This window comes from Sprattus sprattus (genome assembly GCF_963457725.1).
Source record: "Sprattus sprattus genome assembly, chromosome: 13".
Taxonomy (NCBI): Eukaryota; Metazoa; Chordata; class Actinopteri; order Clupeiformes; family Clupeidae; genus Sprattus; species Sprattus sprattus.
The window spans coordinates 24,975,417-24,998,011 of NC_137911.1; the positions used below are offsets into that span (position 1 = coordinate 24,975,417).

The window sequence follows — 22,595 nt, forward strand, 5'->3', positions numbered from 1 at the left end:
CTCATTCTAAGCGTGCCTGTCCTGTGCACTCTGCTCCTTTTGGCTACAATTGGGTGCATTTACATTTTAATGTTTATTAATGTACGCTGTCCCTCTTCATCAAATAAACAAACTCTGCTCTCTCCTCTGTCCCAGTCTGAGCGCGTGCTGCTGGCCGTGGGGGACTGTGTGCAGTTCCAGCAGGAGGTGCGCTCGGCACTGGAGGAGCTGGTCCAGGGTCAGCAGGAGCTGCAGACGGAGGCGGCAAAGATCCTGGATGCAGAGACGGTCAGAGAGGCTCAGCAGATGCTGCTCATGCACCAGGTGACTGCCCCTGACAGAATCATCTGTGCTACGTCGTGCAATGTCAGGTTCACAGTATTTCATTCTAAATAAAGCAACGAATGTGAGCGAAATGCATCTGTGAGCCAAAATGGAAACCAAGTGACCTGAATCAGTCAGATTTGAGCAGAGCAGAGAGGAGGAAGCTTGGGTGAGGTTGAAAAGGCAAATACAACAGATGTGGCAACTCTATCCTACCACCCTGCTACATAGCTATGACAGTAGGACAGTCGATCACCATTATTTTGTCATATGCAACCATAGTATTGATAAAGTGCAGAAGAATGTAATGAAAGGGGGTTTTCTGCCTTCAAAACAGGAACTGACTCCTAGTTTCTGTTTATTCCTGCAGACTCTCCTTTAATAGTAACAATTTTTCTCTGTACACATCATTTGTCTCAATTTATCTTTGTCACATCTTTGTGGGAGCCCTGTATTCAAAGTTGAGTAATGGTTACACTGCAGTAATCTTGTTCCTCCAAAAGCATTGCAATAAAGCTGTGGCAATATACTCTTTTCTTCCACAAACAGCAGAGGGTGTGTAGTGATAATTGTCTAACATTTTTGAGCATTATTGAGTTATGCTGTTGTCAATATCTCCTTTTACAGTGGTAATTCTGTGAACAGTTGGTCTGTAGTGCTGTGGTATATTAGTTGTGATTCTCCTGTGAAGCATTAGTAAGGTGTTTTTTTTCTTGCCAAGCAGCAGCAGCTGCGCCGTGTGAAGGTGCACAGGAGAGATGTGCAGCAGCTGGCCAGCAGGGGGCAGCATCTGCAGATTGATGAGGACATGAGAGACTCCCTCCATAACGACCTACAGCAGCTGCAGGACACTCTCAGCAGAATGGAACAGACCATGGAGTCTCATGAGCACACTCTACAGGTAAACGGAGTACTGGTCACGTCATCGCATAGCAGCTGAACCAGTTGTTTTAGCTTGCACACTGAAATTAACTGTAAAATGCTTTTCTCAAACAAATCCTGTTCATTGAGTCGTTCTTTTATATTGTAGACATGGTAAACCCATATATCTCTCTCTCTCTCTCTATTCCTCTCTCTCTCTCTCTCTCTCTCTCTCTCTCTCTCACACACACACACACACACACACACACACACACACACACACACACACACACACACACATACACTCACATCCACACCCACACCCACACCCACACCCACACCCACACCCACACCCACACCCACACAAAAGTCTACAGTTTTAATTTTGGTGTGAATAAAGATTCCAGTAGTGACCTTTTGTATTTTGCTCCTGTGCTTCAGGAATCTCTGACTGCCTGGCAGGAGTTTGACAGCCAGCAGGGGGCAGTGCAGGAGTTTGTGAGCCGAGCATCCTCAGTGGCAGAGAGAGAGCACACCTACAGCAGCCCTGAGAGTCTCGCTGCAGAGCTGGAACGGGCACAGGTAAGGCGTCAGAGTGTGTCTGTGTGGTGCATAGATTGTTTGTTTGTGTGTGTGTGTTGTGCGTGTGTGTGTGTGTGTTTGTGTGCAAGTGCTTTCCTTGCCTATGCATTGTTGTGGTCAAACTGGAGTGCTCTGTCTGTGTATGCGTGCAAATAGAAATATTGATACTGTCATCACCATAAAGCGTGTGTGTGTGTGTGTGTGTGTGTGTGTGTGTGTGTGTGTGTGTGTGTGTGTGTGCGTGTGTGTGTGTGTGTGTGTGTGTGTGTGTGTGTGTGTGTGTGTGTGTGTGTTCTCCCAGGACCTACTGAAGCAGAGTGAGCGGGAGGCATCAGTGGTGGGATCACTGCTGAGGAAAGCTCAGGAGATCCAGCTGGGCCCACAGAACCAGCCTCTGCTGCAGGAGCGTGCCCGCACACTCAGCCTGCAGCTGGAACAGGCCCGGACCCAACTCAACAAAGAGTAATTATCAAACATTATCAAACATTCAAGGCAATTTGATATGAATCAGACTGGTTTACTACTGCCTAGGCCCACTAGCTAAGGCTAGGCAGAGTTTCCTGACTGAAGCACAAGAGTAGTTAATTTCAGATGGTTTTGTTTGAAGACCTTTTGGATCCTGTTTAGCATACATTGTATTTTTCTTTATTTGTAACTTCATCAGTTCACAGTAGTTGAGTGTTTGCATTACAGTGGCTACTGCAGGATATATTAAAGTTATTGTACTGCTTTTTCCCTTAGTGTAAAGACCCTTGAGAATATGAAGACGCAGTGGGATTCATTTGGAAAGGAGTTTGAAGCCTTCTCCTCGTGGATTTCTGTGAAGGAGAAAGAACTGGAGAAACTGAAGAGCTCAGGCTTGCCACTGGAGGACATGATTAAGGCAGTGAAGGTACATGTTCTAATAGAGGACAGCTGAGTATTCCCAGCTTTTATTCTGTAGTGAATGATGATACTTAGCTGCCTTAGCTGGTTCCTTCACTGTCTAGCTTTTGGGGTACTGATCTGAATTCCCATTACATTTGTAATACTGTTGTCTTCAAATAGACAACAGTATTAGTTCCTATAGTTTCCTACCTGAAAGAAAATGATTAATATAGGTAATGGTAATAAAGGTAATGTTTTCATTCCTAAAACTGCTCACAAATTAGAATGAGAAGGTATAATGTGCTTTGCTGTCTTTGGTTGTCAGGATGTGGAGTCGGAGGTTCAGGACAAAGGGCAGGTCTTCTCTCAACTGGAGACCGAGTCTCAGGGCTTGGGTCAGTTCCTGTCGTCAGGGGAGTCGGCACGAATCAAAGCCAGACTAACACAGATTGGCAGGTACTGGGAGGAGCTTAAGGAGAATGTGGAACAGGTGAATGGTCAACTCGGAGAGAGCCACACCCAACAGCAGAAGTTCAACGCCAGCCTTGAAGAGGTATATATCAATACGCCTTTATATTTTTAGCAGCACCCTGTGTTGTATCATCAACAGCTATACATTTTAACACAGGCATGTATGTCTGTATGGACACAGTATTTTAAATGATTGTGGGTAATGAACGTTGTTTACTTGAAGGTACGAGCTGCCATCAGCAGCCTGCAGGAGAAAGTGAGCAGGCCTGTGACATCCTGTGGCTCCTCCTCAGACACGTACCGCACTCTTCAAGAGCACATGGTAATGTTTATTACACGTACCTCACTCTTCAAGAGCACATGGTAATGATTATTACACGTACCTCACTCTTCAAGAGCACATGGTAATGTTTATTACACGTACCTCACTCTTCAAGAGCACATGGTAATGTTTATTACACGTACCTCACTCTTCAAGAGCTCATGGTAATGATTATTACACGTACCTCACTCTTCAAAGGCACATGGTTATGTTTATTACACGTACATCATGCTTCAAGAGCACATGGTAATGATTATTACACGTACCGCACTCTTCAAGAGCACATGGTAATGTTTATTACACGTACATCATGCTTCAAGAGCACATGGTAATGTTTATTACACGTACATCATGCTTCAAGAGCACATGGTAATGATTATTACACGTACCTCACTCTTCAAGAGCACATGGTAATGATTATTACACGTACCTCACTCTTCAAGAGCACATGGTAATGTTAATTCACGTACCTCACTCTTCAAGAGCACATGGTAATGTTTATTACACGTACCTCACTCTTCAAGAGCACATGGTAATGTTAATTCACGTACCTCACTCTTCAAGAGCACATGGTAATGTTTATTACACGTACCTCACTCTTCAAGAGCACATGGTAATGATTATGGTTTATGGTACTGTCTATGTTAGTGTTGACCTGACTTTGTACCTGTTTGTCTGCGTCAGGCTGCATTTCCACAACTGTCTACCCTCTCTCACCTACTGACTGATAAAAATAACAGCACGAGCAGAAATAACTCTAAGGCATGTAGGATGCCTATATCATTCAGTTGCTGTGGTCATTTCAGGCATTTGTCAGAGGCTTTATATTTATTGAAACCCCTTTATAGAGTCTAGTTTGTTTCCTTCCCAGTTATCTGCTCTCCCCATCAGCTACTTGTGTGGTCCTCTCTGCACTTATTAACATCTCTCTGCGCCTGTGTTCCCTGCTTCCTCGGTCTTTCAGGATGTGTGTCAGTCTCTGGAGAAACAGAGGGGGGCGCTGCTGTCCCTCAGCACGGCCGCCCGGCGCCTGAGCGAGCGTGAGCGGGCGGAGCAGCTGATGCAGGAGCTCCAGCGGACTCATGAGAGGAGCCTGAAGCAGGCCGTGGACATGCAGAACCGCCTGGAGAACGTGCTGGGTCTCTGGCAAAAGTAAGGCCAAGAACCTATGCTCCTGTTCCACTGGGTGTCAAAGTCATTTCACGTTGATCTTTTCAGTATGGGTAGGGATAGGAGCGCTGTACTTCAAAAAAAATATAAATGCGTTTTCGGTTACGAGTAAAAGAAAACCGCACTCTCAAGCTTTTCTCCTTAATAATAAGACCAGTTTATTTTGCACAGACGCGTTTCGGCCTTAAGCCATTGTCAGTTTTCAGTATAGCCCATCTGTGGAGAAATGGGGGCCAAAACCTTTACTACAAGGGAGAAACATGATAGAAACACAAGATATACAAGATAGAGACATCGTATATGGTTTCATATTTTGATCAGTTTATGTTAGATTGTGAGCAGTTTCTGTTGATGCCGTACAAATGCTCTGTGTCTTATCTCTGTCAGGTATCAGAAGGATTGGACCACTGTTCAGAACCTTCTAGAAAGATGTGAACAGCTCAGCGGCACTGAGGATCAGCTGCTCCCCGCAGACAAGTCAAAGCTTCAGAGTGATCTTCAGGACGTGCAGGTAAACAAGCAGACTTGACGTGGCAGACCTCTACTGCTACTCTCCTCATGCCTTGCTTTGTTCCATCAGTATCTCCTCTACTGATGCTGAGCCAATGCTGTGTCCCATAGCACCTGCGTTCAGAGCTGAAGAACCTGGAGGTTTTGCACAAGGAGCTGGGGACCCAGGCGGAGGCGCTGTACCCCACAGCACCCCAGGAGCGAGTGGAGGCCCTCAGAGAGGAGTTGCGCCAGCTGCAACAGAGATGGAGCTCCCAGAGTACAGCCCTAGCTAACAGGTTAGCCCCATCAATGCTAAGACATCTGATGACTTCATATATTTTAATATCACTCTAAGGTCAGCTAGGGTTTGTGGCTGTCCTCCATCTTGAATCTCTTTCTCCCTCTCCAGGACCCAGCTGGTGGAGCAACAGCTATCCAAGGTGGAGCACCTTGAGCAGGGCCTTCAAGGCTTCTCCCGCTGGGCGCAGGCCTTCGCCTCCACCCTGCACACACCCCTGATGATCAACATCACAGACCTACAGCCTGCCAGAGCAGAAGTTGAGGTACTGTGGAAATCCAATGCAAAGTAATCTATGCAACCATTATTAAACCAGAAAGTTGAGGTACTGTTGTAACGATCACGGCTCCATGAACGAAACATAAAGGGGAGGCCATGCAGAATTTATGATAATAATATAATATAAGTTATTTATTAATGGTTACAGTTATATATTTTATCTAATAATGATAGCAAACGTGTGGTGAAGGTCAGTGTTGTGAAGAGAAACTAAAGATGTAATGTAAAGTCAGTTAAATGGTAATCACTGTGGAAATCTAATGCAAAGTATTCTATGAAACCATTATTAAACCAGGAAGTTCCCAGTGTTTTGTGATCTTAAGTCACATGAGATAGATGCCACAGCTGAACATAAATATCTTAAACATACCTACCTACCTTAACAAATCTACACCACACATGTATTAATGTCACTTTGCATCTCTTTATTGGACTGAGAGTCAATGCGACTTTCAATGAGAGTTAGTGTGGAAGGGATAGGTTAGTTGGTCCTCTCTGAGGACAACAACAGAGGATTCTCACTCGGATAACTTGCTGCCTACAGGGTCGTGCGGAAACTGTCCGGCAGAAGTCGTCGGAGCGGGAGCGTCTGCAGAAGGAACGAGACCAGCTGGCCTCTTCCTGCGAGCCCCGCAGCCTCCAGCTGCTGCAGGCTCAGTGGCAGGGCGGCCTGCAGCCTTACATGGACACACAGCAGCAGCTGCAGCTGGCTGCCGAGAGCCTGCAGCGGCTGGAGGCCTTCCTGCAGACGCGCGGGGTGGCGGCTGGCGTCCTGCGCAGCCTCAGGCAGACGGTGGACAGCGCCGGCAGCTGGGAGCGCAGTCGCGTGCAGGAGCTGCAGAAGGACCTGGCCTCCATCGTGCCCGACATCTCACGCCTGGAGGCGCTGGCCGTCAGCCTGGACGGGAGCCTCTGCAAGGCCCACCTGCACTTGAGTGACGGGGCCGGAGGGGGAGGTCAGGCGGGGGCCAGGACCACGTGCCGGGCGCTGGCCGATCTGCTTGGGGCTGAGCTGGAGGCCGTACGGAGCCAGCTGGGGGCCAAACAGAGCGAGGCGGAGGAGCTGGGGGCGCTGTGGACGGCCTTCAGGCAGCGCCGGGAACAGCTGCTCAAGAGCGTGGAGGACCTGGAGCAGCAGGCCGAGCAGCAGGGCCTCCGAGAGCCCAGCGTCACAGCCCTGCAGCAGAGGTAAGAAGCCCACGCTGACTCACATTACACGTCCTGCAGCCCACACTGACAGGTTATAAGCCCTGCAGCAGAGGTTTGAAGCCCACGCTGACAGGTTACACACTCAGGAAATAAAAAGTTCCCTGATGGATCCTGATGGATCCTAATGGTGTGACATGCTACATGTATTTTGAAAGTAATGGCAAAGAGGTCTCATTTTGTCTGTCTATTGATTTTTTTGTTAAGTATATTTACGTTATATTAATGTTGTTAATTTAATAAATGGTCCAAAGATAACAGCTGATGAACCTGAAGCTCACATGGCCTGAGTTTTCCAACAATATATAAATATAGAGTGACCCCCTCTCTCTGCACTATAGGCTGCGGTTCTTCCTGCAGCTGGAGGAAGAGCTCCAGTCGCACCAGCATGAAGAGCAGTGGTTAAGGGAGAAGGGTCAGCAGCTGGCCCAGAGGGATGCAGAGCTGGCTGGGGAAGTGCGGAGGGAGGTCAGCCTGCTGGAGACCACCTGGGGAGAGACCCAGAAGCTCATCACTGAGAGGTACAGAAACCTGATGATCTGGTCGTGCTTAAAGCTTTCAAACTAGACTTGGTTAATGGTGTGCTAAATTAAATGCTAAACTACAGTTATGTACAACACGTCTCAATATAGTCTGATGATCCTGGGTTCCACTCAGCTGGATTTGTATGCAAATTATCTGTCTGTAACTGTTAGTAATTCATTGCTAGTAAGTAAGACTTTATTTATATAGCACATTTCGTACAAGAGTAGTAGTAATTCATTGCTAGATACATGTACTGTCATCAACTAAATACTATCATCAACATCATCATCACAGGAGCTAGATTTAGATTCGGTTTCTATTGAACAACTGGCGACATCAAAATATGCTTTTCCGGGGTTAAGTGGAACACCTTACATCTGTTTGAGTCAAACTCATTTACCTCTTTCTAGTGATGAGCAGAAAATAACATGTTCTTCATGTGTTGACTGAACAGGCAGGAGCAGTGCGGTGCCCTACTGGAGCTCATGAAGGACTTCCAGAGTCTGAAGGCCACCATCAGCGGTGTGGTGGAGAGTGCTGAGGCAGTGGCTGAGCTCAGATCCACTCTCAGTGAACGCGAGGGCACCAGGAGATCTCTGTCTCGGGTACATGCTCTTCACGAGCTGAATAATAATAATAATGAATTTCATTTATAGCGCACTCTACATTCATCTGAATCTCAGAGTGCTACAGTGAAAACATAGGTAAAAAAACAAAACTAAAAAAAACATAGTTAAAACATAGTTAAAGCTGTAAATATTGTACCTGTAGCTCCTGTGGTGTATCACGAAACTGGCAATGCCAAGGTCATCCACAAATATGTTAATTTAAAAATACCAGATATATTTCCTCCACTCATTCTCTTTGGCATTTTGAAGCTGCTTGGATTACAAATTGGTTTACGCCAAGTGGCAAATTTGTTTGGAACAGACATGGTGATGTTGTGTTCTCCTGTTTGGCACAGCATGAGGCTGTGAAAACGGAGTTGGCTGCCCACCAGGACAAGCTCGACCTCCTCTCAGTCAAAGGCAAAAAGCTGCTGGCAGAGCTGAAGAACGTTCCGGATTGTGAGAGCGAGTCTGTGAAGAAGGATATGGAGGCTTTCGTGGACCGCTGGCTGGATGTGAGTGGCACTTCAACATTGTCTGATTACAACAAGCTGAGAACACACAAAAAAAAAAAACGGAAGCAAAACAACCTTGGCATGGTGCATTGGTCTGTGATTGTTCTGGGCATGTTCTGTTGCTAGGTGATGTGTGAGGTGCCCGTTGTGTCTCCCTCAGGTGTCTGAGAGGGTAGAGGATAACATGGCCGTCCTGAGCCGGAGCCTGGCGCTGTGGGAGCACATCGCTAAGGTGGGCCGGGAGCTGGAGAGCTGGTCTACCTGCTCAGTCTCTGAGCTCAGCGAGAGCCTCAGCCACCTGGACGACAGTCAGAAGACCGACCGCAGGCTCAATGAGATACAGGCACGTGATGCACATTTAGTAAACACATGTAACACAATATTATTTTTTTGGCATCTAGTATGTTGTATTCAGTTTCAGAAACAAGTGTACAGTACATTACTAATATTTGCTCTTTGTTTTTTACAGTCAAGTGTTTGTACTCACCGACCAGCTTGAGAGTTATGTTAGTAAAAGCTGAGGTAGAGAGCCAGTAGTAATATTCTTCAGTAAGGATGAATAAGCTCGCACTATAAATGTGTGGATGTATGAAGAAGTGAAAAGGGAGACAGATGCATGATTTGATGAGCTGTGTGTGTGTGTGTGTGTGTGTGCGTGTGTGTGTGTGTGTGTGTGTGTGTTTGTGTGTGTGTGTGTGTGTGTGTGTGTGTGTGTGTGTGTGTGTGTGTGTGTGTGTGTGTGTGTGTGTGTGTGTGTGTGTGTGTGTGTGTGTGTGTGTGTGTGTGTGTACTCAGGCGGAGGTGGAGAGCCGGGAGCAAGAGGTGGAGGATCTGCAGGGGAAAGTGGCTGAGCTAAGGGAGCTCAGTGGGAGTCAGGAGAGTCCAGCAGAGATACAGGTATGGATGACAACCACACACACACACACACACACACACACACACACACACACACACACACACACAAACACAAACACACACTCGTCCACGCATTCACGCACACACTCATTCACACACGCACTCACGCACAAACACACACACACACACACACACACACACAAACACACACACACACACACACACACACACACACACACACACACAAACACACACTCGTCCAAGCACTCACGCACACATTCACTCACACACGCACTCACGCGCACACCCACACACTCACCTACGCACCCACCCACGCACCCACACGCACACACAGTGGCGGACCTAGTCATTTGGGGGCCTAAGGCGAAAACATAGCCAGGGGCCCTCTTCATCCGTCCTTTTAATGCAAAAAAAAAAGGGCCACCTCAAAGCAGGGGCGGACTGGGGGGAAAAAGTGGCCCGGGAGTTGTCTGTCAGAGCGGCCCACTTAATATACGGCGTGTTGCCCGCTCAATGTATGCAAAATACCCATACACTTAACATAATTTTGGATGATTACAAAGAAATAACATTATATATGTTTTTTAATAACATTTGGATCCACAAATTTGCCTGGATGGACACATGGAATAAAATGATACTGGCTATTGTAACACTCCAAGGAAGGTAGGGCCTATAGTTTGCTAGATGAATATGCTTAACTCTGGGCTAGTATCAGATGGTTAGGCCTATATGTATAACTACAGAGCCTTTAGGAATAAATGTCAGCAGAGAAAGAGTACACCATTTTTTTGATAATGATTAGGGCGACCTACATTAAGCAATATCATTTTTTTTGTAGGCTGATTAACTCATACAGCAATACCTTTTTGTATAGTAGATGGCAGCACACAATCAAAATATTTCCCCTCTACCTACATAGCTACAGTAGCTAGTTATATGGAAGAAAGTTGCATTCAGGAGCCTTCATAAGCAAACATGATTTGGCTCCGCATTAAATTATCCCACTTTTTCATTATCCACATGTCTCAAATGTTGTATGATGCAACATAGCTTTACAGGACACATAAATGTCCAGTAACAACGTAAAGAAGGGGGCAACATATAAGTCAAAACCAACTATATTTATTGACTGATCTCGAAAGTATTGGCTTACAAAAGCTAACTAAGTCTTCACAAAGAAAATAACTCAGTGTTAGGGCAAAAAGCGAACATTCACACTGTACAACCTATGAAAAGTGACAGCGGTAGCCTACAAATAAAGAAATACAGACCGCGTTAGCCACTTCACAGCGTGCTAGCCATGATTTTCTTTCGTTCCAATTCTTGGATGTAGGGTTCCACCCTTTATAGAAACCTGTTGAATCGATACATTTGGTGTAGGAAGTCCTAATTGTTTTGTTGTCAATTTATCTTAATTAGTACGCCGACAGAGAAAAAAATCTCCTTTTCCTGAAAGCAGTTCGTCGCCACAATCGCCCTTAAGGTCCGCCGCCACTGGTTTGAACTTTGTTGTAGAAATGAACAGAACAGAACATACGATGGTGTGTAAACATCAGTGGTAATGGTAGTGTTGCATGCTGGGTGTGTGATTATGTGTGTGTGTGTGTGTGTGTGTGTGTGTGTGTAGGGGTGTTAAAGGTGTCTACGAGCGAGACATGCAAGTATTAGGCTAGAGTGATTAACATTTAATAACAAATAAACATAGTAAGACTGACGGAGGAGATTAGAAAATAGTAAGACAATAGTAACCATGAGTGTGAATACAGGTCACTAGGAGTAGTATAAATAGCAGACAGTGAATCCCGTTGGTTATCATGACAGGTATATAATGTATTCGCTTAAGCAAGGAAAACTGTCGCAACCGACGATATCTGCGGGAGGGCCGGTTGGTTATGGACTTAGGCCGTCCCATCAGTGCCTGGGTGGGCAATTTATCGTGGGCTTTCTGCTGGGTGAGGGCCTAAGGCAGTTGCCTAGTTCGCCTTAATGGTAGGTCCGCCACTGCGCACACACACACACACACACACACACACACACACGCACAAACACACACACACACACACACACACCCACACACACACACGCACAAACACGCAAGCACACACACACATATATATATATATAAATAAATATATTCGTGCACTTACACAACTCGGCACCTTACAGCTGATAACTTGTACTCTGCTGAGTTATCTGAAACCGTTGCAATTTATCACACAGGTCCTGGAGGCGGAGCTGAGGAAGAAAACCAACCACGTGCGGACGCTGTGTGAACAGTCCAGGAGCAACCTGCGGGACTTCTGCACTCAGAAGAAGCAGCTGGAGGACTTCATTTCCCAGATGTCTGAGTGGCTGCAGACGGTGGAGAACTCAGTGCAGGCCTCTCCTAGCAGGGGAGACCCAGAGGAGATCAGCAGAGTGAAGGTACTGTAGGCCCCTTCAGACAAGTAAAGACAGCATCCTGCTGTGTGTTAAAGGTTTCTGGGGAAGGGCTGTAGATGAACAGTAGTGTTTAGAGTTGTCTTTGTTGAAATGTTAAAATGTTTTCTTTGAATGAGCAGTCTCAATCCTCAATCCATGAATTGGTTTCTATCAGTTATATATTCAACCTCATTTGATCTTTGGTTAATGTAATATCAAATATCAGCTCACAGTAAGTTCACCTGGGGACAGGCCACCTCAATATTGTAGTGACATCCCGGGACAATTACATTTTCTCATCAGGCTGCCAAAATGTAACTATACCCTGTCCTATGGGCTATCAGAAATGATCCCCTACGTGAAATAAAATGCCTTCAGATTTTGTGCTCTTTTGACTTGCTATTTGGAGGACAAACTTGTTAATCATGATGGTTTGCCCACTTGTTAATCGGACAGGTACTAGTAGAGTTGTGTTTTAAAGAAAACAGAGTCTCTGCTGCAGTTGACAGATTTAATTGTGAAATATTGAAGTGAAATCAGTATGTAATGGCACGTTTCCAAACAGATACCTTTTGACACAGTGAGATAAATACAACTCTTGATATATCTGACAGAGGGGAGATGTCCGAAGGAATAAGGCTTGTGGACTAGTCTGTCTTTGTGTTGAACATAACGAAGCTGATGAGGTTTCTCTCCCCTTCAAAGCTGATGTGGTTCCTCTCCCCCTCAAAGCTGATGTGGTTCCTCTCCCCCTCAAAGCTGATATGGTTCCTCTCCCCCTCAAAGCTGATGTGGTTCCTCTCCCCCTCAAAGCTGATGTGGTTCCTCTCCCCCTCACACAGGAGGTGCAGAAGGAGCTGCAGGGCCAGCAGGACAGCATCGACTCCACGCGGGAGAGCCTGAATGCCCTGTGCAGGAAGTTCCCCTCGGAGGAGCTGGCTGGCCTGGGCATGGCCCTCACCGACCTCATCAGGAGATACGAGACGGTGAACCAGCTGTGCGGCCGCAGCCTGGGCTCCCTACAGCACTGTCTGCAGCAGCGCTTCACAGGTGAGAGCTTTTGTAAACCTTAATCTCTTCGGGAATAGGTTCTGGGTGTAGTAGAATTATAAATAATCACAGACACACAAGTTCGAACTGAGAAGACTGTTTACTACAAACTCCAGCCACCAACGAATGACCTCTTTTTCCCTTTCTTGTATATATAAAACATTACCTGCAAAGCATTATGGGTATTACAGTTCTTACACTTTCACAGGTGATATAACACTGCTTCACATAGGTGATATAACACTGCTTAGTAGGGTCTTGTGGCAGGGTCTCACAGGTGTGATTAGAAAGCTTTTCCCCATCTCACTCTGCCTTTTCCTCCTTGTCTCTTTCAATCCTTGACCCGTCGTCTGTAGATCTGGTGCAGGAGTTCCATGGCTGGCTGGCGGATCAGAGGGATGTGGTAAAAGAATGTTCAGACCAGTCCGGGGACATCAGCATCCTCGAGCGCAAACTTCAGAAACTCAGGGTACCAAAACTTCTACTCTCCCATAATGGTGGCATGAATAATGTCCACATCTAAAGCACGTTCAGTTCATTTAGCACACTATCACGACGCAGGAGTGTGTTGAGGTACTGAGGTGCGCGTGTGTTTTTTCCCTCCCATGCTCAAGGGGGCGCTGGAGCGCGTGGAGGACGGTGAGAGCCGCGTGACACGGGTGTGTGAGGAGGGGGAGAAGCTCCTGCTGCACCTGCCCAAAGCCAGCGCAGGCCAGGTGCAGATGCGGCTGAGCTCGGCCCAGCAGGACTGGGACAGCTACGTGGAGCAGTGCAGACAGAACCAGATCAGCCTGGAGCGCAGCACCACTGAACTCAACAGGTGAGGCTCAGAGCAGCGCTGAACTCCACAGGTGAGGCCCGTAGCAGCGCTGAACTCCACAGGTGAGGCTCGGAGCAGCGCTGCACAGTCTCATCAGGAGGCAGTGCTGATGTTCCATTGTTCAGAAATTCTTCCTGATTTAATTTGTTTTATCAACTGATCTCAGTCTTCAAATGACTAAGTGGATTGCTGTTGGTCATAATGAAAACACGCAGCTGCACCAGCTGATATTGTTTATACACATCTTGTCGGCAGCAGCTCCTCAGTCTGAAAAAAACATAGTCAACATCCTTATTACGAATATATCTGCCTTCACATCAGGCAGAGAAGCAGTCAGAAGGCAAACTTTAACCACATAAATGATATGGTTGTATGGTCAATCAGAAGTCATGTGTGTATATGTGTGTGTGTATGTGTGTGTATGCAGCTTTGAAGACCATGTTCAAAAGCTGCAGCACTGGCTGGAGTTGATAGAGGGAAGGATGACCACGGAGCTGCCTGGGGAGAGGTCAAGTGACCTAGAAAAATCAGCACTGCAGCGAGTGGAGGAGCTCCAACAGGAAGTGATCCAGGAGAGGTCAGAGTTCACATCATGGCCCTTCTGTTTATTGTGGCGTTCTTCCACTCCAGTGATTTAGCATTTAAGACCGTTACTGGTCCAAATGATTGTTATATCTTATTAGTGGTGGCAGAATGTGAAGGACCTGGTGGAGAGTCTGAAACCACTAGAGATCAATGGACATGAAGTGGCGTTAACCATACCTGTGAAATGTAAGATGTTTATTTTATGATGTGTTTTCTGTCTCCCACAGGGTCTCATTTGAGAGTCTGTGCCAGGAGGCCCAGTCTCTGCACGAGGCCGGGTCTGGTGGGGGAGGGGAGGTGCGCGCGGCCGCCCAGCTGCAGTCGCAGCACCAGGGCCTGGTGAGGAGCCTGCGGGAGCGCCTGCGGAGCTGCCAGCTCGGCTTGCAGGAGCAGCAGGCTTTCGAGGAGGCCCTGCAGGGCTGCTTCGGCTGGCTGAGCGGGGTGCAGGAGCGCCTCGCCTCCCTCAACAGCACCACCGGCAACAAGGAGACGCTGGAGACAAGGCTGGCGCTGGTCCAGGTCTGATCACCCCCCTCTGTGCAGTAATGACCTCATCACCCCCCTCTGTGCAGTAATGACCTCATCACCCCCCTCTGTGCAGTAATGACCTCATGGCCCCCTCTGTGCAGTAATGACCTCATGGTCCCCTCTGTGCAGTAATGAACCTCATGACCCCCTCTGTGCAGTAATGACCTCATGGTCTCTAGTTCTCAGGGACGTGCACAGGAATTTTGAAGGGCAGTTGCTTTTTGGCACCGCCGGTGCCACGCCCCCGTCCCCTGATCGCAAATTTTGCCAATATCATTTGAAACTCTCACTAACCTCCGCTGCCACACCCCAGTCCCCTGATCGCAAATTGAGCCAATATCATTTTAAACATATAAACAAATAAAAAAATATATATATTTCCTTCGGAGGGGCAACTTCAGTCGAGGAGGGCAAACGGCAGTTGCCCGATCAACCTTAGCCCCCTCCTGTGCACTTCCCTGCTAATTCTAACAGGTTCTCCTGTGTTTTGAGTGCAGTTCCATTCCGTCTGCTGACTGAGCTTAACCTCAGGAGGCACATTTACTTGTCTACATAGCTATTTGGCCTCTATGTGGGTCTCTGTATGAAAAAAGAAATACCGTTATTCCAACTGATACTACTAGTTATCATAAGATTAATGCAAGTGCAGTAATGACCTCATGGTCTCTAATTCTCAGGGACGTGTACAGGAACTTTGAAGGGCAGTTGCTTTTTGTCACCGCCGCTGCAACGCCCCCATCCCCTGATCGCAAATTTAGCCAATATCATTTTAAACTCTCACTAACCGCCGCTGGCACGCCCCAGTCCCCTGATCGCAGATTTTGCCAATATCATTTTAAACTCTCACTAACCGCCGCTGCCACGCCCCCGTCCCCTGATCGCAAATTTTGTCAATACCATTTAAAACTTTCACTACCCACCGCTGCCACGCCCCCGTCCCCTGATCGCTTATTCCGTGATTATTTTATGTAGGCATGCATGAAGTTCTGCAGCCGTAATACTATTTAAAAAATATATACATCTCCTTAAGAGGGGCAACTTCAGTCGAGAAGGACATCCGGGGAGTTGCCCGAGCAACCTTAGCCCCCTCCTGTGCACGTCCCTGCTAATTCTAACAGGTTCTCCTGTGTTTTTAGTGCAGTTTCATTCCATCTGCTGACTGAGCTTTACCTCAGGCACCTTTACTTGTCTACGTAGCTATTTGGCCTCTATGTGGGTCTCTGTATAAAAAAAGAAATACTGTTATTCCCACTGATACTACTAGTTATCATAAGATTAATGCAAATGTAACTTTACAGTTATCCTGCAATATAGAGGAATGTGATTGGTGGTCCTTGGGCTGGGCTCTGAAGTCATCTCTGAAGTAATGGTGATCTTTGCGGTGTTTGCAGGACATCCTGCTGATGAAGGGTGAGGGGGAGGTGCGGCTGAACCTAGCTCTGGGGAAGGGGGAGCAGCTGCTGAAGAGCTGTGGCCCTGAGAGGCAGCACGCCATCCGCTCACACCTACAGGAGCTCAGGGACACCTGGGCCAACACGCTCGTCACCTCCATGAGCTGCCACAGGTTTGTACAGCCTTACCAACACTACACACAGATGACAAGTTTACGACAGCACCAACATGTCCAGACACCAAGCCCACACGATACGCAGAATCTGGACTCCAAACCCACTCCATCACTGCAGAGGAAGCATCTCTCACCACAGGTTTTGTTTTCAAATCAACAATCAACAAATTCTAGCACCATACACAAAATTTAGGATTGCTGTGCAAAAAGTGAAATACAGTTAACATCTGTCATTTCGCACTGGCCATCCTCAACAACGTCTGATGTAGCCTGCTAACACCGGTCATCGCATCAGCACCACGCTCATCACTCTCACTCACATCAAAACGTATCTGACTTGCAGTGGGGAAAATAAGTATTTGACAAATATTTCTTTGCCGCGATCAAATGCGAATCAATTCATAACTGTTATAAAATGCAGTTTTCTGGATGATTTTGTGGATATTCTGACTCTCACTGTTAAAATAGACCTACCATTACAATTATAGATCATGCATTTCTTTGTGGGCAAACTTGCGAAATCGGCAGGGGTTCAAATACTTATTTTGCCCAATGTATATCCTCAAAACGTATCTGACTTATGTCGCCCTCTCCTTCTACATGGTGTGTGTGGCAGCCGTCTGGAGTGGACGGTGTCCCAGTGGGGCAGCTTCCAGGAGTGCCGTGCGGCGCTGCAGCAGTGGCTGGAGGGCCTGGAGCAGGAGCTGGGCTGCCTGGAGCTGGAGCAGCCGGGCCTGAAGGAGAAGGTGTGCCTGATGGAGCGCCTGCGGGCCATGCTGGCGGACGTCAACGCCCACGCCGCCACCCTCAGCCAGCTCACCGACAAGGCCGTGGAGCTGCACAAGAAGACCGGCGACAAGACCTTCTCGAGGGAATGCCGCGACCAGATCCAGTCTCACTTCAGCGACGTCACTGCTGTGGTTAAGGTGCTGGGTCTATGATAATGTCTGACTTGCAGCATTTTGTGTTCAGTCTTGTGTTTAGTCATGGAATGTTAAGCAAACTGACAGTTCATTCTGTCTGGCACACAAACCTTTCATTAAGTGTACTGTAATGACCATGGTTAAACAACAAGTGTGTCTGCAACCATGTTGCTTATATATAAGATGCATACAGTCTTTTCTGTGCAAATTTTTTTTGTAAGGTTTCAGCAAGTGCTCCTTGTTTGGTGCGTTCTCAAGACATTGACGGCTTTGTAGATATGTGGTAGTGGAAGGTGTTCCTCTGATGGAGTGTGTATCTGCTGTTCCTCTGATGGAGTGTGTATCTGCTGTTCCTCTGATGGAGTGTGTATCTGCTGTTCCTCTGACGGAGTGTGTATCTGCTGTTCCTCTGACGGAGTGTGTATCTGCTGTGACGTAGGGGAAGCTGGGCATGATGGAGGCTGCGGTGAGGGAACACCAGCAGTACCTGGAGGGGGTGCGAGACCTGAGCGACTGGCTGGCCTCGGCCCGGGAGGAGCTGCAGCGCTGGGCAGACGTCTCTGGAGATGCAGACGCTGTTCAGAGGAAGCTGGCTAAAGTGAAAGTGAGTAACAGAGTTACCTCGGAATAATGGCCTAGCTGCGGTTGTACACAATGGTTACGTACAGTATATATAAACATGTTTTTTATGAAATCTGGATGATCGCCAGAGGTCGGTGCTTTTCGTACCTGGATGTCCATCACGTGTAAGTGCAGGTCGAGTGCTTTTATCAACAGTCACCAGTGATCTGAATGACATATGCCCTTTGCTGTGGTACTAAAGGCATGTTCACCCAGTAACCTCTTGTCAATATTCTTGCAAGTATTCAGAATGTCTGTCAAGCTCCGCCTCCAGCAGTCAACCAAAATTCAGACTCCTGGTTGAGGAGGAGGCCTCGGCATGAGGAGGGATTGAGGGACCAATGCTGCTACAGGCTTAAATAAAAGATTATTTGTCGTACTATTCACCTTTTTCTTCCTTTCCCTTCGTTTCTTCTCCATCTCTTTTTTTATTTCTCCACATGCTCTCTCTCTCAGGAGCTGCTGGCCTCGCGGCAGCAGGGCTGGGAGCGTATGACACGGGTGCAGCGTTGCGGTAACGTGGCCCGCGGCCGTAGCTCCACGCTGGGCTGCGAGGCCCTGGAGCGCGAGGAGGCGGGGCTGCTGGCGGGCTGGGAGCAGTGGGAGCGGGCGGCGCAGGCGGCCTGCGAGAGCCTGGAGGGGGCGCTGCAGCAGATGGCCAGCTCCGAGCAGGAGTTCGGCCGGCTGGCCTCGCAGCTGGAGCAGGAGCTGCAGATGTTTGCCGCGCGTTTGCTGGACTGGAAGAACTGTCTGCAGCAGACCGAGGGCATGAACACCAGCGAGGAGGCCGTCCACGGCTGGCAGATCGCCAAGGTAACGAACAAAGTGGAGTGTCTGAATATTGCTACCTACACAATGGGTTTCACAGATCTACAGCAACGATCCTTCCACCGAAGTGAATTGTAGTTTTTGTGTGGGGTCAGCTTATTGCAGACAAACTACACGCTGATGAGTATCTGTGTATGCTTCAAGAAACTCTGCAGTAACTGTGACTATATAAAATGACTTTTAGTCTAGTTGATAGTTTGCCATCATGTGAGACATCATACATGCAGACACATATACATCTTACTGGTATATATTTTCAGCTCACAGTGGTTATGTAGTGAATGATGTAGTTGTCTGTGTCTGCTTAAGGAAACCTCGGAGGAGTTGCTGAAAGCAGAGGAGACCTCTGAGCAGCTGAAGACCCAACTCAATGATCTGTGCCGCTTCTCCAGGGAACTGGGCCCCCAGCCAGACAGGGTGTCTGCTCTCATCAAAGACTACAACAGGTGAGTCTGCACTTAGTGGCACAGTGTAAGACTGCACACAACAACGGAGACGTATTACTAAGTTCACAATGGAAAAAGTTCAGGTGAACTATTAGACAAAATCAATTTTCATAATGGAGCGTCCTCTTCTTCTCCCCCCCCAGTCTGAGTCTTCAGGCATCCCGTGAGTGTCAGAACAAAGAGAAGCTCCTGGACCAGAGGTTCCGCTCTGCATGCAGAGATTTTCAGCAGTGGCTGGTCCACGCCAAGATCAACACAGCCAAATGCTTCGACGTGCCACAAAACCTGGCTGAGGTGTCCTCTAGTCTGCAGAAGATTCAGGTACAGTCCTGACCGGGCAAAAGATTAGTGTATGTACTCTATGTATTGTACAGTAGTGTTGGAAAGAGATAGGAAATGCTTATATAGCATATAAAAGGAATATGTACATATACCCAATTCACAATACATACACAATATTTCAACTGTGTTAATTAGTGACACACTGACGATGGCTTATGCCGAAACGCGGTGGTTTAAATGGTCAAAATAGTAAATAAATAAATAAGTAGTGAGACAAGCTTGAGAGTGCGTTTTTTTCTACTTTAAGTTAATTAGTGTACTGCCTTAATACATTTTTCTTGAAGTGAGTTTGTTTCATGCTATCCATATTTTTAAATTTCGTTGTTTGCAAATCCACTGACAATAAAGGCTTTTCTACACCTATTTCTATTATCTTCCATACCTCCTGTACTGCCTATCTCTCTCAGGAGTGTGTTTGTGACCGAGAGCAGGGCCAGACCAAGCTCAACGCAGTGGTGTTCTGTGGGGACCTGCTGCTCCGCATCGCCACCAGAGACCGAGAGGAGGCCGTGAGGTCAAAGGTCAGAGGCGCCAGGGAGGACTGGAAGAGCCTCATGACCACCCTGCATCAGAGGGAGGCCATCTTACAGGTCAGCACCACAGGGCTGTGGCTCGTGTGTTTGTAGTAATTCAATTCAATTCAATTCAATTCAATTCAATTCAATTCAATTCAATTGTATTGTATTTGTATAGCGCCATAACAATACAATTGCCTCTAGGCGCTTTACAGAGCCCAGAGCCTGAACCCCCTTACTGCTATATAAAATGTTTGATCAGTGCCTTGATAGTTTCAGGCCTACGTTGGCACTATTTCTAACGCACAATGAATGTCTGAGTATAAATATGAATATTGACAGAATAATCTGACTGAAAGGAGCACAACATGTGTTTGTATTGGGCTTCCAGAGCCTCCAGTCACAGATGGAGGACTTTGAGGAGAGTGTGGACCCGCTTCAGGACTGGCTGACGGGCACAGAGGCCGCGGTGCAGGGGAGCAGCAGCCGGCTGCACGACCTTGCAGCCAAGAAGCAGGAGCTCCACAAGCTGCAGGTACTGCCTGTAATCACGGCAACGCCCATCTCATGGCTTATCACCGCGAGAGATCATCACAGATCCCCACCCGCTCCACCCACAAGGCTCCTGTCCATCACGTCCACTACTCGTGTAGCAGTAGTTCCCTGTCCATCTGTCCAGCAGCAGTCCATCACCTCCACCAATGGTGTAGCAGTAGTCTGTTTGTCTCCAGGGTCCACCTCCAGCGCTCCCTATGCTTGCCTTCACCCGTCACAGCCACCCGCCATGTCCTCAACGCTATTCGTTCTTCCTCTGTCTCTCCATTCTAAACCTTGTCTGCCTTACGTTTGTCAGTGGCTTCCATTGCCTACCACTGTCTGTCCCGCATAATGTGTTTCTAAACGCTACTCATACCAAGTGCCTTCCCAGCTCATCTTTGTCTGTACCTGTTAACCTCTCTGCCTGTCTAACACGCCTGCATCCGCCATGCTGTGAGCGCTTGTGTCTAACCGTTGACCTTTGACCTCTGTCTTGTCCCGCTGCGTGCCGCTGTGCTGCGCTCCAGTCGGTGCTGGAGGAGCTTGCGTCCCAGGAGCAACAGCTGAGCCGGCTGAGAGAGAGAGCCCAGCAGCTGTGGGACGAGCACTCGGCAGGGAAGGGCTACCTCCACCGCGTCTCGCAGCTCTCCGCTCAGCTCCTCGCTCTAACCAACACCACCAAGGTAACGCTCCACAAACCAGCTGGGACAGTGGCAGCACCAGCCGTAATGGTGACCACTGCACTAGCTCACGGATGAGGGCACTGCAAAGATCTTCATGAATCTGCATGTCAAACTACTTTGAGTGAATATTGCTGGCCAGTTTTACCCCATCTTTCAGTGAAGTGAGCTTTGAATCCTTCTTTCAATCTTCTGTTTAAGAACATTTGTTCTGTCTGCTTACCCAAGCAACAGCATCTCTTTTTCAGCTAACGCTTGCCGCAGTCTTGTCTGAGCCTGAACCTCTAAACCAGAACTTAATAACCTAAACTAATCAGAACTCATCAGTTACAACCACTCCTACTTCTGCTAATAATAATAATGGATCACAGTTATTACACATATTTCAGTTACACACGACCAACTTAAAAAGTGTCTTTCATCCTCTCTACTGAAGGACGGAAGGTGGAAGAAGACTTGTTTTATAGAGTGTGAGAACATGAAAGGCACAAAGCCAGCTCGTAAGAAAAGAGAATCCTGTCTTTGATGTCTAGATCTTTTCCTTATAACCTAGAGACCGTCATTCCTATAACGAATTTCAGAGGTCTGTCTTGCAGAGACTTGAGAGACTTGCCTTGAGTTGTGGGTCTGTGTGGATCCGTGCAGTTCTAACCCTAGCTGATAAGAGCTGTTCTGCGCCCTGCATTCTCCAGGAGAAGGCGTCTCGTGTGGAGCACATCATGAGCGAACACCAGCTCTTCTGCAAGGGCCTGCGGGACCTGCACAACTGGGTGTCGGACACCAGCCACATGATGCACTCCTACTGCGCCCCCACGGCCGACCGGAGCGTGCTGGACAGCAGGATGATCAAACTGGAGGTGTGGGGGACTCATAAGATGATGTTTGTGATTGAGGCCAAAGGAATGCTAACCACTTATATTTGACTAAGCGTGTGGCATATTTAAGTCCAGCTAGAATGGAGAAGTCTGTTGATCCCAAAGCAGCCTCAGATTATCTAGAATGCTAGAATGGAGAAATCCATTGATCCTAAAGCAGCCTCAGATTATCTTGCAAACTGACGAAGCCACCTTACACCAGACCTGAATCTCTAAAGTAAATGAGGCGTCTGGAGCAGATTTGTAAAAGGCTGCTACATTCCGACCCTGAGCCGTTTCAGCTAACCCCTCCATTTCCCTCTATCGCCTCCTGTGGTGACGCCTCTGTAGGCTCTGCTGACAGCCCGACAGGAGAAGGAGATCGAGCTGAAGATGCTGGTGACGCGGGGGGAGTCGGTGCAGAGGAACACCTCCGCCGAGGGGGTCCCCACCATCCGCCAGCAGATCCAGGAGCTGAAGGACTCCTGGGACGCCCTGCT

The 22,595-nt window shown here is 47.7% G+C and overlaps 1 protein-coding gene across 1 annotated transcript in view; it reads left to right on the plus strand.

Moving 5' to 3' along the window:
* syne1b (spectrin repeat containing, nuclear envelope 1b) overlaps nt 1-22,595 on the plus strand; it is a gene marked incomplete at its 3' end in the record, with an annotated part of 107,963 nt that overhangs the window by 29,946 nt on the left and 55,422 nt on the right. The window contains exons 30-63 of the mRNA XM_080850248.1: nt 136-303; nt 1,025-1,204; nt 1,606-1,746; nt 2,048-2,208; nt 2,488-2,638; nt 2,939-3,166; nt 3,308-3,406; nt 4,371-4,558; nt 4,964-5,087; nt 5,198-5,364; nt 5,478-5,631; nt 6,190-6,833; nt 7,193-7,372; nt 7,831-7,981; nt 8,341-8,499; nt 8,660-8,842; nt 9,295-9,396; nt 11,599-11,802; nt 12,642-12,849; nt 13,206-13,318; nt 13,464-13,669; nt 14,097-14,246; nt 14,482-14,773; nt 16,174-16,346; nt 16,966-17,275; nt 17,712-17,876; nt 18,350-18,706; nt 19,031-19,167; nt 19,311-19,488; nt 19,917-20,099; nt 20,416-20,559; nt 21,089-21,244; nt 21,934-22,098; nt 22,447-22,595. The exon at nt 22,447-22,595 is cut by the window's right edge and continues 178 nt beyond it. Of these exons, the coding sequence (XP_080706374.1) occupies nt 136-303; nt 1,025-1,204; nt 1,606-1,746; nt 2,048-2,208; nt 2,488-2,638; nt 2,939-3,166; nt 3,308-3,406; nt 4,371-4,558; nt 4,964-5,087; nt 5,198-5,364; nt 5,478-5,631; nt 6,190-6,833; nt 7,193-7,372; nt 7,831-7,981; nt 8,341-8,499; nt 8,660-8,842; nt 9,295-9,396; nt 11,599-11,802; nt 12,642-12,849; nt 13,206-13,318; nt 13,464-13,669; nt 14,097-14,246; nt 14,482-14,773; nt 16,174-16,346; nt 16,966-17,275; nt 17,712-17,876; nt 18,350-18,706; nt 19,031-19,167; nt 19,311-19,488; nt 19,917-20,099; nt 20,416-20,559; nt 21,089-21,244; nt 21,934-22,098; nt 22,447-22,595 (6,470 nt within the window). The remainder of the gene's footprint in view (nt 1-135; nt 304-1,024; nt 1,205-1,605; nt 1,747-2,047; nt 2,209-2,487; nt 2,639-2,938; nt 3,167-3,307; nt 3,407-4,370; nt 4,559-4,963; nt 5,088-5,197; nt 5,365-5,477; nt 5,632-6,189; nt 6,834-7,192; nt 7,373-7,830; nt 7,982-8,340; nt 8,500-8,659; nt 8,843-9,294; nt 9,397-11,598; nt 11,803-12,641; nt 12,850-13,205; nt 13,319-13,463; nt 13,670-14,096; nt 14,247-14,481; nt 14,774-16,173; nt 16,347-16,965; nt 17,276-17,711; nt 17,877-18,349; nt 18,707-19,030; nt 19,168-19,310; nt 19,489-19,916; nt 20,100-20,415; nt 20,560-21,088; nt 21,245-21,933; nt 22,099-22,446) is intronic.